The 19,362-nt window shown below is 48.4% G+C and overlaps 1 protein-coding gene across 6 annotated transcripts in view; it reads left to right on the top strand.

Annotated features, from left to right (window-relative positions):
* Positions 1–19,362, top strand: part of SMARCD3 (SWI/SNF related BAF chromatin remodeling complex subunit D3) — a 137,279-nt gene that overhangs the window by 46,220 nt on the left and 71,697 nt on the right. For 4 of the 6 annotated variants that reach the window (XM_088460768.1, XM_088460766.1, XM_088460769.1 and 1 more), the window contains one exon: positions 18,037–18,144. In XM_088460768.1, the coding sequence (XP_088316894.1) occupies positions 18,037–18,144 (108 nt within the window). The remainder of the gene's footprint in view (positions 1–18,036; positions 18,145–19,362) is intronic. The other 2 variants (XM_088460770.1, XM_088460767.1) reach the window with 1 other exon arrangement.

Below are 19,362 nucleotides of genomic sequence, written 5' to 3'. Positions count from 1 at the left end.
GGGGAATTACAGACCTATTCTCATAGTGTATGACGGGAGTGACATTATACAGTATATAAGTGACAGCACCAGTACAGGAAGGAATAACAATACATCATGGCACTATTAGCACTACAGTACATATCACATATACATACACTGATTATTATATATACCCTTATTATAGGGGAAATACAGACCTATTCTCATAGTGTATGACGGGAGTGACATTATACAGTATATAAGTGACAGCACCAGTACAGGAAGGAATAACAATACATCATGGCACTATTAGCACTACAGTACATATCACATATACATACACTGATTATTATATATACCCTTATTATAGGGGAATTACAGACCTATTCTCATAGTGTATGACAGGAGTGACATTATACAGTATATAAGCGACAGCACCAGTACAGGAAGGAATAACAATACATAATGGCACTATTAGCACTACAGTACATATCACATATACGTACACTGATTATTATATATACCCTTATTATAGGGGAATTACAGACCTATTCTCATAGTGTATGACGGGAGTGACATTATACAGTATATAAGTGACAGCACCAGTACAGGAGGAATAACAATACATCATGGCACTATTAGCACTACAGTACATATCACATATACGTACACTGATTATTATATATACCCTTATTATAGGGGAATTACAGACCTATTCTCATAGTGTATGACGGGAGTGACATTATACAGTATATAAGTGACAGCACCAGTACAGGAAGGAATAACAATACATCATGGCACTATTAGCACTACAGTACATATCACATATACGTACACTGATTATTATATATACCCTTATTATAGGGGAATTACAGACCTATTCTCATAGTGTATGACGGGAGTGACATTATACAGTATATAAGTGACAGCACCAGTACAGGAAGGAATAACAATACATCATAGCACTACTAGCACTACACTACATATCACATATACATACACTGATTATTATATATACCCTTATTATAGGGGAATTACAGACCTATTCTCATAGTGTATGACGGGAGTGACATTATACAGTATATAAGTGACAGCACCAGTACAGGAAGGAATAACAATACATCATAGCACTATTAGCACTACAGTACATATCACATATACATACACTGATTATTATATATACCCTTATTATAGGGGAATTACAGACCTATTCTCATAGTGTATGACGGGAGTGACATTATACAGTATATAAGTGACAGCACCAGTACAGGAAGGAATAACAATACATCATAGCACTACTAGCACTACAGTACATATCACATATACATACACTGATTATTATACATACCCTTATTATAGGGGAATTACAGACCTATTCTCATAGTGTATGACGGGAGTGACATTATACAGTATATAAGTGACAGCACCAGTACAGGAAGGAATAACAATACATCATAGCACTATTAGCACTACAGTACATATCACATATACGTACACTGATTATTATTATATATACCCTTATTATAGGGGTATTACAGACCTATTCTCATAGTGTATGACGGGAGTGACATTATACAGTATATAAGTGACAGCACCAGTACAGGAAGGAATAACAATACATCATGGCACTATTAGCACTACAGTACATATCACATATACATACACTGATTATTATATATACCCTTATTATAGGGGAATTACAGACCTATTCTCATAGTGTATGACAGGAGTGACATTATACAGTATATAAGTGACAGCACCAGTACAGGAAGGAATAACAATACATAATGGCACTATTAGCACTACACTACATATCACATATACATACACTGATTATTATATATACCCTTATTATAGGGGAATTACAGACCTATTCTCATAGTGTATGACGGGAGTGACATTATACAGTATATAAGTGACAGCACCAGTACAGGAAGGAATAACAATACATCATAGCACTATTAGCACTACAGTACATATCACATATACATACACTGATTATTATACATACCCTTATTATAGGGGAATTACAGACCTATTCTCATAGTGTATGACAGGAGTGACATTATACAGTATATAAGTGACAGCACCAGTACAGGAAGGAATAACAATACATCATGGCACTATTAGCACTACAGTACATATCACATATACATACACTGATTATTATATATACCCTTATTATAGGGGTATTACAGACCTATTCTCATAGTGTATGACGGGAGTGACATTATACAGTATATAAGTGACAGCACCAGTACAGGAAGGAATAACAATACATCATAGCACTACTAGCACTACACTACATATCACATATACATACACTGATTATTATACATACCCTTATTATAGGGGAATTACAGACCTATTCTCATAGTGTATGACAGGAGTGACATTATACAGTATATAAGTGACAGCACCAGTACAGGAAGGAATAACAATACATCATGGCACTATTAGCACTACAGTACATATCACATATACATACACTGATTATTATATATACCCTTATTATAGGGGTATTACAGACCTATTCTCATAGTGTATGACGGGAGTGACATTATACAGTATATAAGTGACAGCACCAATTTCCAATCATATTCTTTTTTTTTCTGACACTTTTTCTTGTTTTGTATTTTGCTTGTTTCTCATGTGTAATATTATATAAACAATATATTAGAAGGATTTTAGTGAATACCATAATAAAAGTAAAGTTTTAATGAATATAATTTTCTTGCTACCCATGTGCTGTAAGTAAAGACTTCGGGGTCTATGTACTAAGCCTTGGAAGGAGATAAAGTGAATTTTATCTCCGTTCAATTTCTCTCATTCCTCGCTCGCGATTAGTGATTGGACTGGGACCTGCACACGACCATTCCATAAGCTTGAGACGACCGGCAGAACCATAGTTCTGATTGTCAGCTTCTCTGCTGCATCCTGTCAGTGAGGGTCACGTATGGGCTAAGCCTAGGACCGTACACAGGGCACAGTAACCTATAGGATGTCTCCCTTCTCGTACATGTGTAAGGTGCAGCGACAGAACCCTATAGCCTAGGACCATACACAGGGCACAGTAACCTATAGGATGTCTCCCTTCTCGTACATGTGTAAGGTGCAGCGACAGAACCCTATAGCCTAGGACCATACACAGGGCACAGTAACCTATAGGAGGTCTCCCTCCTCGTACATGTGTAAGGTGCAGTGACAGAACCCTATAGCCTAGGACCGTACACAGGGCACAGTAACCTATGGGCTGTCTCCCTCCTTGTACATGTGTAAGGTGCACTGAAGGAACCCTATAGCCTAGGACCATACACAGTAACCTATAGGATGTCTCCCTCCTCGTACATGTGTAAGGTGCAGTGACAGAACCCTATAGCCTAGGACCATACACAGGGCACAGTAACCTATAGGAGGTCTCCCTCCTCGTACATGTGTAAGGTGCAGTGACAGAACCCTATAGCCTAGGACCATCCACAGGGCACAGTAACCTATAGGCTGTCTCCCTCCTCGTACATGTGTAAGGTGCACTGACGGAACCCTATAGCCTAGGACCATACACAGGGCACAGTAACCTATAGGAGGTCTCCCTCCTCATACATGTGTAAGGTGCAGTGACAGAACCCTATAGCCTAGGACCATACACAGGGCACAGTAACCTATAGGAGGTCTCCCTCCTCGTAGATGTGTAAGGTGCAGTGACAGAACCCTATAGCCTAGGACCGTACACAGGGCACAGTAACCTATGGGCTGTCTCCCTCCTTGTACATGTGTAAGGTGCACTGAAGGAACCCTATAGCCTAGGACCATACACAGTAACCTATAGGATGTCTCCCTCCTCGTACATGTGTAAGGTGCAGTGACAGAACCCTATAGCCTAGGACCATACACAGGGCACAGTAACCTATAGGAGGTCTCCCTCCTCGTACATGTGTAAGGTGCAGTGACAGAACCCTATAGCCTAGGACCATCCACAGGGCACAGTAACCTATAGGCTGTCTCCCTCCTCGTACATGTGTAAGGTGCACTGACGGAACCCTATAGCCTAGGACCATACACAGGGCACAGTAACCTATAGGAGGTCTCCCTCCTCGTACATGTGTAAGGTGCAGTGACAGAACCCTATAGCCTAGGACCATACACAGGGCACAGTAACCTATAGGAGGTCTCCCTCCTCGTACATGTGTAAGGTGCAGTGACAGAACCCTATAGCCTAGGACAATCCACAGGGCACAGTAACCTATAGGCTGTCTCCCTCCTCGTACATGTGTAAGGTGCAGTGACAGAACCCTATAGCCTAGGACCATACACAGGGCACAGTAACCTATAGGCTGTCTCCCTCCTCGTACATGTGTAAGGTGCAGTGACAGAACCCTATAGCCTAGGACCATATACAGGGCACAGTAACCTATAGGCTGTCTCCCTCCTCGTACAAGTGTAAGGTGCAGTGACAGAACCCTATAGCCTAGGACCATACACAGGGCACAGTAACCTATAGGAGGTCTCCCTCCTCGTACATGTGTAAGGTGCAGTGATAGAACCCTATAGCCTAGGACCGTACAAAGGGCACAGTAACCTATAGGCTGTCTCCCTCCTCATACATGTGTAAGGTGCAGTGACAGAACCCTATAGCCTAGGACTATACATTGTAACCTATAGGAGGTCTCCCTCCTTGTACATGTGTAAGGTGCAGTGACAGAACCCTATAGCCTAGGACCATACATTGTAACCTATAGGATGTCTCCCTCCTCGTACATGTGTAAGGTGCAGTGACAGAACCCTATAGCCTAGGACCATACACAGGGCACTGTAACCTATAGGCTGTCTCCCTCCTTGTACATGTGTAAGGTGCAGTGACAGAACCCTATAGCCTAGGACCATACACAGGGCACAGTAACCTATAGGAGGTCTCCCTCCTCGTACATGTGTAAGGTGCAGTGATAGAACCCTATAGCCTAGGACCGTACAAAGGGCACAGTAACCTATAGGAGGTCTCCCTCCTCGTACATGTGTAAGGTGCAGTGATAGAACCCTATAGCCTAGGACCGTACAAAGGGCACAGTAACCTATAGGAGGTCTCCCTCCTTGTACATGTGTAAGGTGCAGTGACAGAACCCTATAGCCTAGGACCATACATTGTAACCTATAGGATGTCTCCCTCCTCGTACATGTGTAAGGTGCAGTGACAGAACCCTATAGCCTAGGACCATACACAGGGCACAGTAACCTATAGGAGGTCTCCCTCCTCGTACATGTGTAAGGTGCAGTGACAGAACCCTATAGCCTAGAACCATACACAGGGCACAGTAACCTATAGGAGGTCTCCCTCCTCGTACATGTGTAAGGTGCAGTGACAGAACCCTATAGCCTAGGACCATACATTGTAACCTATAGGCTGTCTCCCTCCTTGTACATGTGTAAGGTGCAGTGAAAGAACCCTATAGCCTAGGACCATACACAGTAACCTATAGGATGTCTCCCTCCTCGTACATGTGTAAGGTGCAGTGACAGAACCCTATAGCCTAGGACCATACACAGGGCACAGTAACCTATAGGCTGTCTCCCTCCTCGTACATGTGTAAGGTGCAGTGACAGAACCCTATAGCCTAGGACCATACACAGGGCACAGTAACCTATAGGCTGTCTCCCTCCTCGTACATGTGTAAGGTGCAGTGACAGAACCCTATAGCCTAGGACCACACACAGGGCACAGTAACCTATAGGAGGTCTCCCTCCTCGTACATGTGTAAGGTGCAGTGACAGAACCCTATAGCCTAGTACCATACACAGGGCACAGTAACCTATAGGAGGTCTCCCTCCTCGTACATGTGTAAGGTGCAGTGACAGAACCCTATAGCCTAGGACCATACATTGTAACCTATAGGAGGTCTCCCTCCTCGTACATGTGTAAGGTGCAGTGACAGAACCCTATAGCCTAGGACCATACATTGTAACCTATAGGATGTCTCCCTCCTCGTACATGTGTAAGGTGCAGTGACAGAACCCTATAGCCTAGGACCACACACAGTAACCTATAGGATGTCTCTCTCCTCGTACATGTGTAAGGTGCAGTGACAGAACCCTATAGCCTAGGACCATACACAGTGCACAGTAACCTATAGGAGGTCTCCCTCCTCGTACATGTGTAAGGTGCAGTGACAGAACCCTATAGCCTAGGTCCATACACAGGGCACAGTAACCTATAGGAGGTCTCCCTCCTCGTACATGTGTAAGGTGCAGTGACAGAACCCTATAGCCTAGGACCATACACAGGGCACAGTAACCTATAGGAGGTCTCCCTCCTCGTACATGTGTAAGGTGCAGTGACAGAACCCTATAGCCTAGGACCATACACAGGGCACAGTAACCTATAGGAGGTCTCCCTCCTCGTACATGTGTAAGGTGCAGTGACAGGACCCTATAGCCTAGGACCATACACAGGTCACAGTAACCTATAGGAGGTCTCCCTCCTTGTACATGTCTAAGGTGCAGTGACAGAACCCTATAGCCTAGGACCATACACAGTAACCTATAGGATGTCTCCCTCCTCATACATGTGTAAGGTGCACTGACGGAACCCTATAGCCTAGGACCATACACAGGGCACAGTAACCTATAGGCTGTCTCCCTCCTCATACATGTGTAAGGTGCACTGACGGAACCCTATAGCCTAGGACCATACACAGGGCACAGTAACCTATAGGAGGTCTCCCTCCTCGTACATGTGTAAGGTGCAGTGACAGAACCCTATAGCCTAGGACCATACACAGGTCACAGTAACCTATAGGAGGTCTCCCTCCTCGTACATGTGTAAGGTGCAGTGACAGAACCCTATAGCCTAGGACCATACACAGTAACCTATAGGATGTCTCCCTCCTCGTACATGTGTATGGTGCAGTTACAGAACCCTATAGCCTAGGACCATACACAGGGCACAGTAACCTATAGGAGGTCTCCCTCCTCGTACATGTGTAATGTGCAGTGACAGAACCCTATAGCCTAGGACCATACACAGGGCACAGTAACCTATAGGTCTCCCTCCTCGTACATGTGTAAGGTGCAGTGACAGAACCCTGTAGCCTAGGACCATACACAGGGCACAGTAACCTATAGGAGGTCTCCCTCCTCGTACATGTGTAAGGTGCAGTGACAGAACCCTATAGCCTAGGACCATACATTGTAACCTATAGGATGTCCCCCTCCTCGTACATGTGTAAGGTGCAGTGACAGAACCCTATAGCCTAAGACCATACACAGGGCACAGTAACCTATAGGCTGTCTCTCTCCTCATACATGTGTAAGGTGCACTGACGGAACCCTATAGCCTAGGACCATACACAGGGCACAGTAACCTATAGGTCTCCCTCCTCGTATATGTGTAATGTGCAGTGACAGAACCCTATAGCCTAGGACCATACACAGGGCACAGTAACCTATAGAAGGTCTCCCTCCTCGTACATGTGTAAGGTGCACTGACGGAACCCTATAGCCTAGGACCATACACAGGGCACAGTAACCTATAGGAGGTCTCCCTCCTCGTACATGTGTAAGGTGCAATGACAGGACCCTATAGCCTAGGACCATACACAGGGCACAGTAACCTATAGGCTGTCTCCCTCCTCATACATGTGTAAGGTGCAGTGACAGGACCCTATAGCCTAGGACCATACACAGGGCACAGTAACCTATAGGAGGTCTCCCTCCTCGTACATGTGTAAGGTGCAGTGACAGAACCCTATAGCCTAGGACCATCCACAGGGCACAGTAACCTATAGGCTGTCTCCCTCCTTGTACATGTGTAAGGTGCACTGACGGAACCCTATAGCCTAGGACCATACACAGGGCACTGTATCCTATAGGAGGTCTCCCTCCTCATACATGTGTAAGGTGCACTGACGGAACCCTATAGCCTAGGACCATACACAGGGCACAGTAACCTATAGGAGGTCTCCCTCCTCGTACATGTGTAAGGTGCAGTGACAGAACCCTTTAGCCTAGGACCATACACAGGGCACAGTAACCTATAGGCTGTCTCCCTCCTCATACATGTGTAAGGTGCACTGACGGAACCCTATAGCCTAGGACCATACACAGGGCACAGTAACCTATAGGAGGTCTCCCTCCTCGTACATGTGTAAGGTGCAGTGACGGAACCCTATAGCCTAGGACCATACACAGGGCACAGTAACCTATAGGAGGTCTCCCTCCTTGTACATGTCTAAGGTGCAGTGACAGAACCCTATAGCCTAGGACCATACACAGTAACCTATAGGATGTCTCCCTCCTCATACATGTGTAAGGTGCACTGACGGAACCCTATAGCCTAGGACCATACACAGGGCACAGTAACCTATAGGCTGTCTCCCTCCTCATACATGTGTAAGGTGCACTGACGGAACCCTATAGCCTAGGACCATACACAGGGCACAGTAACCTATAGGAGGTCTCCCTCCTCGTACATGTGTAAGGTGCAGTGACAGAACCCTATAGCCTAGGACCATACACAGGTCACAGTAACCTATAGGAGGTCTCCCTCCTCGTACATGTCTAAGGTGCAGTGACAGAACCCTATAGCCTAGGACCATACACAGTAACCTATAGGATGTCTCCCTCCTCGTACATGTGTATGGTGCAGTTACAGAACCCTATAGCCTAGGACCATACACAGGGCACAGTAACCTATAGGAGGTCTCCCTCCTCGTACATGTGTAATGTGCAGTGACAGAACCCTATAGCCTAGGACCATACACAGGGCACAGTAACCTATAGGTCTCCCTCCTCGTACATGTGTAAGGTGCAGTGACAGAACCCTGTAGCCTAGGACCATACACAGGGCACAGTAACCTATAGGAGGTCTCCCTCCTCGTACATGTGTAAGGTGCAGTGACAGAACCCTATAGCCTAGGACCATACATTGTAACCTATAGGATGTCCCCCTCCTCGTACATGTGTAAGGTGCAGTGACAGAACCCTATAGCCTAAGACCATACACAGGGCACAGTAACCTATAGGCTGTCTCTCTCCTCATACATGTGTAAGGTGCACTGACGGAACCCTATAGCCTAGGACCATACACAGGGCACAGTAACCTATAGGTCTCCCTCCTCGTATATGTGTAATGTGCAGTGACAGAACCCTATAGCCTAGGACCATACACAGGGCACAGTAACCTATAGAAGGTCTCCCTCCTCGTACATGTGTAAGGTGCACTGACGGAACCCTATAGCCTAGGACCATACACAGGGCACAGTAACCTATAGGAGGTCTCCCTCCTCGTACATGTGTAAGGTGCAATGACAGGACCCTATAGCCTAGGACCATACACAGGGCACAGTAACCTATAGGCTGTCTCCCTCCTCATACATGTGTAAGGTGCAGTGACAGGACCCTATAGCCTAGGACCATACACAGGGCACAGTAACCTATAGGAGGTCTCCCTCCTCGTACATGTGTAAGGTGCAGTGACAGAACCCTATAGCCTAGGACCATCCACAGGGCACAGTAACCTATAGGCTGTCTCCCTCCTTGTACATGTGTAAGGTGCACTGACGGAACCCTATAGCCTAGGACCATACACAGGGCACTGTATCCTATAGGAGGTCTCCCTCCTCATACATGTGTAAGGTGCACTGACGGAACCCTATAGCCTAGGACCATACACAGGGCACAGTAACCTATAGGAGGTCTCCCTCCTCGTACATGTGTAAGGTGCAGTGACAGAACCCTTTAGCCTAGGACCATACACAGGGCACAGTAACCTATAGGCTGTCTCCCTCCTCATACATGTGTAAGGTGCACTGACGGAACCCTATAGCCTAGGACCATACACAGGGCACAGTAACCTATAGGAGGTCTCCCTCCTCGTACATGTGTAAGGTGCAGTGACGGAACCCTATAGCCTAGGACCATACACAGGGCACAGTAACCTATAGGAGGTCTCCCTCCTTGTACATGTGTAAGGTGCAGTGACAGAACCCTATAGCCTAGGACCATACACAGGGCACAGTAACCTATAGGAGGTCTCCCTCCTCGTACATGTGTAAGGTGCAGTGACGGAACCCTATAGCCTAGGACCACACACAGGGCACAGTAACCTATAGGAGGTCTCCCTCCTCGTACATGTGTAAGGTGCAGTGACAGAACCCTATAGCCTAGGACCATACACAGTAACCTATAGGCTGTCTCCCTCCTCGTACATGTGTAAGGTGCAGTGACAGAACCCTATAGCCTAGGACCACACACAGGGCACAGTAACCTATAGGCTGTCTCCCTCCTTGTACATGTGTAAGGTGCAGTGACAGAACCCTATAGCCTAGGACCATACACAGGGCACAGTAACCTATAGGAGGTCTCCCTCCTTGTACATGTGTAAGGTGCACTGACGGAACCCTATAGCCTAGGACCATACACAGGGCACTGTAACCTATAGGAGGTCTCCCTCCTCGTACATGTGTAAGGTGCAGTGACAGAACCCTATAACCTAGGACCATACACAGGGCACAGTAACCTATAGGCTGTCTCCCTCCTCATACATGTGTAAGGTGCAGTGACGGAACCCTATAGCCTAGGACCATACACAGGGCACAGTAACCTATAGGAGGTCTCCCTCCTCGTACATGTGTAAGGTGCAGTGACAGAACCCTATAGCCTAGGACCATACACAGGGCACAGTAACCTATGGGCTGTCTCCCTCCTCGTACATGTGTAAGGTGCAGTGACAGAACCCTATAGCCTAGGACCATACACAGGGCACAGTAACCTATGGGCTGTCTCCCTCCTCATACATGTGTAAGGTGCACTGACGGAACCCTATAGCCTAGGACCATACACAGGGCACAGTAACCTATAGGAGGTCTCCCTCCTCGTACATGTGTAAGGTGCACTGACGGAACCCTATAGCCTAGGACCATACACAGGGCACAGTAACCTATAGGAGGTCTCCCTCCTCGTACATGTGTAAGGTGCAGTGACAGAACCCTATAGCCTAGGACCATACACAGGGCACAGTAACCTATAGGAGGTCTCCCTCCTCGTACATGTGTAAGGTGCAGTGACAGAACCCTATAGCCTAGGACCATACACAGGGCACAGTAACCTATAGGAGGTCTCCCTCCTCATACATGTGTAAGGTGCAGTGACAGAACCCTATAGCCTAAGACCATACACAGGGCACAGTAACCTATAGGTCTCCCTCCTCGTACATGTGTAAGGTGCAGTGACAGAACCCTATAGCCTAGGACCATACACAGGGCACAGTAACCTATAGGAGGTCTCCCTCCTCGTACATGTGTAAGGTGCACTGACGGAACCCTATAGCCTAGGACCATACACAGGGCACAGTAACCTATAGGAGGTCTCCCTCCTCGTACATGTGTAAGGTGCAGTGACAGGACCCTATAGCCTAGGACCATACACAGGGCACAGTAACCTATAGGCTGTCTCCCTCCTCATACATGTGTAAGGTGCACTGACGGAACCCTATAGCCTAGGACCATACACAGGGCACAGTAACCTATAGGAGGTCTCCCTCCTCGTACATGTGTAAGGTGCAGTGACAGAACCCTATAGCCTAGGACCATACACAGGGCACAGTAACCTATAGGATGTCTCCCTCCTCGTACATGTGTAAGGTGCAGTGACAGAACCCTATAGCCTAGGACCACACACAGGGCACAGTAACCTATAGGAGGTCTCCCTCCTTGTACATGTGTAAGGTGCACTGACGGAACCCTATAGCCTAGGACCATACACAGGGCACTGTAACCTATAGGAGGTCTCCCTCCTCATACATGTGTAAGGTGCAGTGACAGAACCCTATAGCCTAGGACCATACACAGGGCACAGTAACCTATAGGCTGTCTCCCTCCTCATACATGTGTAAGGTGCACTGACGGAACCCTATAGCCTAGGACCATACACAGGGCACTGTAACCTATAGGAGGTCTCCCTCCTCATACATGTGTAAGGTGCAGTGACAGAACCCTATAGCCTAGGACCATACACAGGGCACAGTAACCTATAGGCTGTCTCCCTCCTCATACATGTGTAAGGTGCACTGACGGAACCCTATAGCCTAGGACCATACACAGGGCACATTAACCTAAAGGAGGTCTCCCTCCTCGTACATGTGTAAGGTGCAGTGACGGAACCCTATAGCCTAGGACCATACACAGTAACCTATAGGATGTCTCCCTCCTCGTACATGTGTAAGGTGCAGTGACAGAACCCTATAGCCTAGGACCATACACAGGGCACAGTAACCTATAGGAGGTCTCCCTCCTTGTACATGTGTAAGGTGCAGTGACAGAACCCTATAGCCTAGGACCATACACAGGGCACAGTAACCTATAGGAGGTCTCCCTCCTCGTAAATGTGTAAGGTGCAGTGACAGAACCCTATAGCCTAGGACCATACACAGTAACCTATAGGATGTCTCCCTCCTCGTACATGTGTAAGGTGCAGTGACAGAACCCTATAGCCTAGGACCACACACAGGGCACAGTAACCTATAGGAGGTCTCCCTCCTCGTACATGTGTAATGTGCAGTGACAGAACCCTATAGCCTAGGACCATACACAGGGCACAGTAACCTATAGGAGGTCTCCCTCCTCGTACATGTGTAAGGTGCAGTGACAGAACCCTATCGCCTAGGACCATACACAGTAACCTATAGGATGTCTCCCTCCTCGTACATGTGTAAGGTGCAGTGACAGAACCCTATAGCCTAGGACCATACACAGTAACCTATAGGATGTCTCCCTCCTCGTACATGTGTAAGGTGCAGTGACAGAACCCTATAGCCTAGGACCATACACAGGGCAGAGTAACCTATAGGAGGTCTCCCTCCTCGTACATGTGTAATGTGCAGTGACAGAACCCTATAGCCTAGGACCATACACAGGGCACAGTAACCTATGGGCTGTCTCCCTCCTCGTACAAGTGTAAGGTGCAGTGACAGAACCCTATAGCCTAGGACCATACACAGGGCACAGTAACCTATAGGCTGTCTCCCTCCTCATACATGTGTAAGGTGCAGTGACAAAACCCTATAGCCTAGGACCATACACAGGGCACAGTAACCTATAGGAGGTCTCCCTCCTCGTACATGTGTAAGGTGCAGTGACAGAACCCTATAGCCTAGGACCATACACAGGGCACAGTAACCTATAGGCTGTCTCCCTCCTTGTACATGTGTAATGTGCAGTGACAGAACCCTATAGCCTAGGACCACACACAGGGCACAGTAACCTATAGGAGGTCTCCCTCCTCGTACAAGTGTAAGGTGCAGTGACAGAACCCTATAGCCTAGGACCGTACACAGGGCACAGTAACCTATAGGCTGTCTCCCTCCTTGTACATGTGTAAGGTGCAGTGACAGAACCCTATAGCCTAGGACCGTACACAGGGCACATTAACCTATAGGAGGTCTCCCTCCTTGTACATGTGTAAGGTGCACTGACGGAACCCTATAGCCTAGGACCATACACAGGGCACAGTAACCTATAGGCTGTCTCCCTCCTCATACATGTGTAAGGTGCACTGACGGAACCCTATAGCCTAGGACCATACACAGGGCACAGTAACCTATAGGAGGTCTCCCTCCTCGTAGATGTGTAAGGTGCAGTTACAGAACCCTATAGCCTAGGACCATACACAGGGCACAGTAACCTATAGGAGGTCTCCCTCCTCGTACATGTGTAAGGTGCACTGACGGAACCCTATAGCCTAGGACCATACACAGGGCACAGTAACCTATAGGAGGTCTCCCTCCTCGTACATGTGTAAGGTGCACTGACGGAACCCTATAGCCTAGGACCATACACAGGGCACAGTAACCTATAGGAGGTCTCCCTCCTCGTACATGTGTAAGGTGCAGTGACAGAACCCTATAGCCTAGGACCATACACAGGGCACAGTAACCTATAGGCTGTCTCCCTCCTCGTACATGTGTAAGGTGCAGTGACAGAACCCTATAGCCTAGGACCATACACAGGGCACAGTAACCTATAGGAGGTCTTCCTCCTCGTACATGTGTAAGGTGCAGTGACAGAACCCTATAGCCTAGGACCATACATTGTAACCTATAGGATGTCTCCCTCCTCGTACATGTGTAAGGTGCAGTGACAGAACCCTATAGCCTAGGACCATCCACAGTAACCTATAGGAGGTCTCCCTCCTCGTACATGTGTAAGGTGCAGTGACAGAACCCTATAGCCTAGGACCATACACAGTAACCTATAGGAGGTCTCCCTCCTCGTACATGTGTAAGGTGCAGTGACAGAACCCTATAGCCTAGGACCATACACAGGGCACAGTAACCTATAGGTCTCCCTCCTCGTATATGTGTAATGTGCAGTGACAGAACCCTATAGCCTAGGACCATACACAGGGCACAGTAACCGATAGGAGGTCTCTCTCCTCGTACATGTGTAAGGTGCAGTGACAGAACCCTATAGCCTAGGACCATACACAGGGCAAAGTAACCTATAGGTCTCCCTCCTCGTACATGTGTAAGGTGCAGTGACAGAACCCTATAGCCTAGGACCATACATTGTAACCTATAGGATGTCTCCCTCCTCGTACATGTGTAAGGTGCAGTGACAGAACCTTATAGCCTAGGACCATCCACAGGGCACAGTAACCTATAGGAGGTCTCCCTCCTCGTACATGTGTAAGGTGCAGTGACAGAACCCTATAGCCTAGGACCATACACAGGGCACAGTAACCTATAGGCTGTCTCCCTCCTCGTACATGTGTAAGGTGCACTGACGGAACCCTATAGCCTAGGACCATACACAGGGCTTAGTAACCTATAGGAGGTCTCCCTCCTCGTACATGTGTAAGGTGCAGTGACAGAACCCTATAGCCTAGGACCACACACAGGGCACAGTAACCTATAGACTGTCTCCCTCCTCTTACATGTGTAAGGTGCAGTGACAGAACCCTATAGCCTAGGACCATACACAGGGCACAGTAACCTATAGGAGGTCTCCCTCCTCATACATGTGTAAGGTGCAGTGACAGAACCCTATAGCCTAGGACCATACACAGGGCACAGTAACCTATAGGCTGTCTCCCTCCTCGTACATGTGTAAGGTGCAGTGACAGAACCCTATAGCCTAGGACCATACACAGGGCACAGTAACCTATGGGCTGTCTCTCTCCTCGTACAAGTGTAAGGTGCACTGACGGAACCCTATAGCCTAGGACCATACACAGGGCACAGTAACCTATAGGCTGTCTCCCTCCTTGTACATGTGTAAGGTGCACTGACGGAAACCTATAGCCAAGGACCATACACAGGGCACAGTAACCTATAGGATGTCTCCCTCCTCGTACATGTGTAAGGTGCAGTGACAGAACCCTATAGCCTAGGACCATACATTGTAACCTATAGGATGTCTCCCTCCTCGTACATGTGTAAGGTGCAGTGACAGAACCCTATAGCCTAGGACCATACATTGTAACCTATAGGATGTCTCCCTCCTCGTAAATGTGTAAGGTGCAGTGACAGAACCCTATAACCTAGGACCGTACACATGGCACACTAACCTATAGGATGTCTCCCTCCTCGTACATGTGTAAGGTGCAGTGACAGAACCCTATAGCCTAGGACCATACACAGGGCACAGTAACCTATGGGCTGTCTCCATCCTCGTACATGTGTAAGGTGCAGTGACAGAACCCTTTAGCCTAGGACCATACACAGGTCACAGTAACCTATAGGATGTCTCCCTCCTCGTACATGTGTAAGGTGCAGTGACAGAACCCTATAGCCCTAGGACCATACATTGTAACCTATAGGATGTCTCCCTCCTCATACATGTGTAAGGTGCAGTGACAGAACCCTATAGCCTAGGACCATACATTGTAACCTATAGGCTGTCTCCCTCCTCGTACATGTGTAAGGTGCAGTGACAGAACCCTATAGCCTAGGACCATACACAGGGCACAGTAACCTATAGGTTGTCTCCCTCCTCGTACATGTGTAAGGTGCAGTGACAGAACCCTATAGCCTAGGACCATACACAGGGCACAGTAACCTATAGGAGGTCTCCCTCCTCGTACATGTGTAAGGTGCAGTGACAGAACCCTATAGCCTAGGACCACACACAGGGCACAGTAACCTATAGGAGGTCTCCCTCCTCATACATGTGTAAGGTGCAGTGACAGAACCCTATAGCCTAGGACCATACACAGTGCACAGTAACCTATAGGAGGTCTTCCTCCTCGTACATGTGTAAGGTGCAGTGACAGAACCCTATAGCTTAGGACCATACACAGTGCACAGTAACCTATAGGCTGTCTCCCTCCTCGTACATGTGTAAGGTGCAGTGACAGAACCCTATAGCTTAGGACCATCCACAGGGCACAGTAACCTATAGGAGGTCTCCCTCCTCATACATGTGTAATGTGCAGTGACAGAACCCTATAGCTTAGGACCATACACAGGGCACAGTAACCTATAGGAGGTCTCCCTCCTCGTACATGTGTAAGGTGCAGTGACAGAACCCTATAGCCTAGGACCATACACAGTGCACAGTAACCTATAGGAGGTCTTCCTCCTCGTACATGTGTAAGGTGCAGTGACAGAACCCTATAGCTTAGGACCATACACAGTGCACAGTAACCTATAGGCTGTCTCCCTCCTCATACATGTGTAAGGTGCAGTGACAGAACCCTATAGCCTAGGACCATACACAGGTCACAGTAACCTATAGGATGTCTCCCTCCTCGTACATGTGTAAGGTGCAGTGACAGAACCCTATAGCCTAGGACCACACACAGGGCACAGTAACCTATAGGAGGTCTCCCTCCTCGTACAAGTGTAAGGTGCAGTGACAGAACCCTATAGCCTAGGACCATACACAGGTCACAGTAACCTATAGGAGGTCTCCCTCCTCGTACATGTGTAAGGTGCAGTGACAGAACCCTATAGCCTAGGACCATACATTGTAACCTATAGGATGTCTCCCTCCTCGTACATGTGTAAGGTGCAGTGACGGAACCCTATAGCCTAGGACCATACACAGGGCACAGTAACCTATAGGCTGTCTCCCTCCTCATACATGTGTAAGGTGCAGTGAGAGAACCCTATAGCCTAGGACCATACACAGGTCACAGTAACCTATAGGATGTCTCCCCCCTCCTACATGTGTAAGGTGCAGTGACAGAACCCTATAGCCTAGGACCATACACAGGTCACATTAACCTATAGGATGTCTCCCTCCTCGTACATGTGTAAGGTGCAGTGACAGAACCCTATAGCCTAGGACCGTACACAGGGCACAGTAACCTATAGGCTGTCTCCCTCCTCGTACATGTGTAAGGTGCAGTGACAGAACCCTATAGCCTAGGACCACACACAGGGCACAGTAACCTATAGGAGGTCTCCCTCCTCGTACAAGTGTAAGGTGCAGTGACAGAACCCTATAGCCTAGGACCGTACACAGGGCACAGTAACCTATAGGCTGTCTCCCTCCTTGTACATGTGTAAGGTGCAGTGACAGAACCCTATAGCCTAGGACCGTACACAGGTCACAGTAACCTATAGGAGGTCTCCCTCCTCGTACATGTGTAAGGTGCAGTGACGGAACCCTATAGCCTAGGACCATACACAGGGCACAGTAACCTATAGGCTGTCTCCCTCCTCATACATGTGTAAGGTGCAGTGAGAGAACCCTATAGCCTAGGACCATACACAGGTCACAGTAACCTATAGGATGTCTCCCCCCTCCTACATGTGTAAGGTGCAGTGACAGAACCCTATAGCCTAGGACCATACACAGGTCACAGTAACCTATAGGATGTCTCCCTCCTCGTACATGTGTAAGGTGCAGTGACAGAACCCTATAGCCTAGGACCGTACACAGGGCACAGTAACCTATAGGCTGTCTCCCTCCTCGTACATGTGTAAGGTGCAGTGACAGAACCCTATAGCCTAGGACCGTACACAGGTCACAGTAACCTATAGGAGGTCTCCCTCCTCGTACATGTGTAAGGTGCAGTGACAGAACCCTATAGCCTAGGACCGTACACAGGGCACAGTAACCTATAGGAGGTCTCTCTCTTTAGCCCAGCAAGATGAAGAGGAAGTTCTCATCATTCTTTAAGAGTTTAGTCATCGAGTTGGACAAAGACTTATATGGACCTGACAATCACCTGGTGGAGGTGGGTCTGATGGTGCGTGTAATCCAGCACACGCATGTTACGGGATGTGAGATTGGCTGAGGCACCCTCTGTGATGTTAGGGGGACTCTATGTGGGGAGGGGGGCTGTCTGTATGAATGTGGGGAGGGGGCTGTCTCTGTATGAATGTGGGGAGGGGGCTGTCTCTGTGTGAATGTGGGGAGGGACTGTCTTTGTGTGTGAATGTGGGGAGGGGCTGTCTGTGTGTGAATGTGGGGAGGGACTGTCTCTGTGTATGTGGGGAGGGGCTGTCTGTGTGAATTTTGGGGAGGGGCTGTCTCTGTGTGTGAATGAGGGGAGGGGCTGTCTCTGTGAATGTGGGGAGGGACTGTCTCTGTGTGAATGTGGGGAGGGGCTGTCTATGTGTGAATGTGGGGAGGGGCTGTCTCTGTGTATGTGGGGAGGGGCTGTCTCTGTGTATGTGGGGAGGGGCTGTCTCTGTGTATGTGGGGAGGGGCTGTCTCTGTGTATGTGGGGAGGGGCTGTCTCTGTGTATGTGGGGAGGGGCTGTCTCTGTGTATGTGGGGAGGGGCTGTCTGTGTATGTGGGGAGGGGCTGTCTCTGTGTATGTGGGGAGGGGCTGTTTTTGTGTATGTGGGGAGGGACTGTCTCTGTGTGAATGAGGGGAGGGACTGTCTCTGTGTGAATGTGGGGAGGGGCTGTCTCTGTATGTGGGGAGGGGCTGTCTCTGTGTATGTGGGGAGGGGCTGTCTCTGTGTATGTGGGGAGGGGCTGTCTCTGTGTATGTGGGGAGGGGCTGTCTCTGTGTATGTGGGGAGGGGCTGTCTCTGTGTGAATGAGGGGAGAGGCTGTCTGTGTGTGTGAATGTGGGGAGGGGCTGTCTGTGTGTGTGAATGTGGGGAGGGGCTGTCTGTGTGTGTATGTGGGGAGGGGCTGTCTGTGTGTGTATGTGGGGAGGGGCTGTCTGTGTGTGTGAATGTGGGGAGGGGCTGTCTGTGTGTGTATGTGGGGAGGGGCTGTCTGTGTGTGTATGTGGGGAGGGGCTGTCTGTGTGTGTGAATGTGGGGAGGGGCTGTCTGTTTTTGTGTATGTGGGGAGGGACTGTCTCTGTGTGAATGTGGGGAGGGGCTGTCTGTGTGTGTGAATGTGGGGAGGGGCTGTCTGTGTGTGTGAATGTGGGGAGGGGCTGTCTGTGTGTGTGAATGTGGGGAGGGGCTGTCTGTGTGTGTGAATGTGGGGAGGGGCTGTCTG

The sequence above is a fragment of the Taudactylus pleione genome, unplaced genomic scaffold, assembly GCF_031769625.1.
Source record: "Taudactylus pleione unplaced genomic scaffold, aTauple2 ptg000978l, whole genome shotgun sequence".
Lineage (NCBI taxonomy): Eukaryota > Metazoa > Chordata > Amphibia > Anura > Myobatrachidae > Taudactylus > Taudactylus pleione.
The sequence above is the reverse complement of the archived record's forward strand: the minus strand, read 5'-3'. Positions and strand labels throughout refer to the sequence as shown.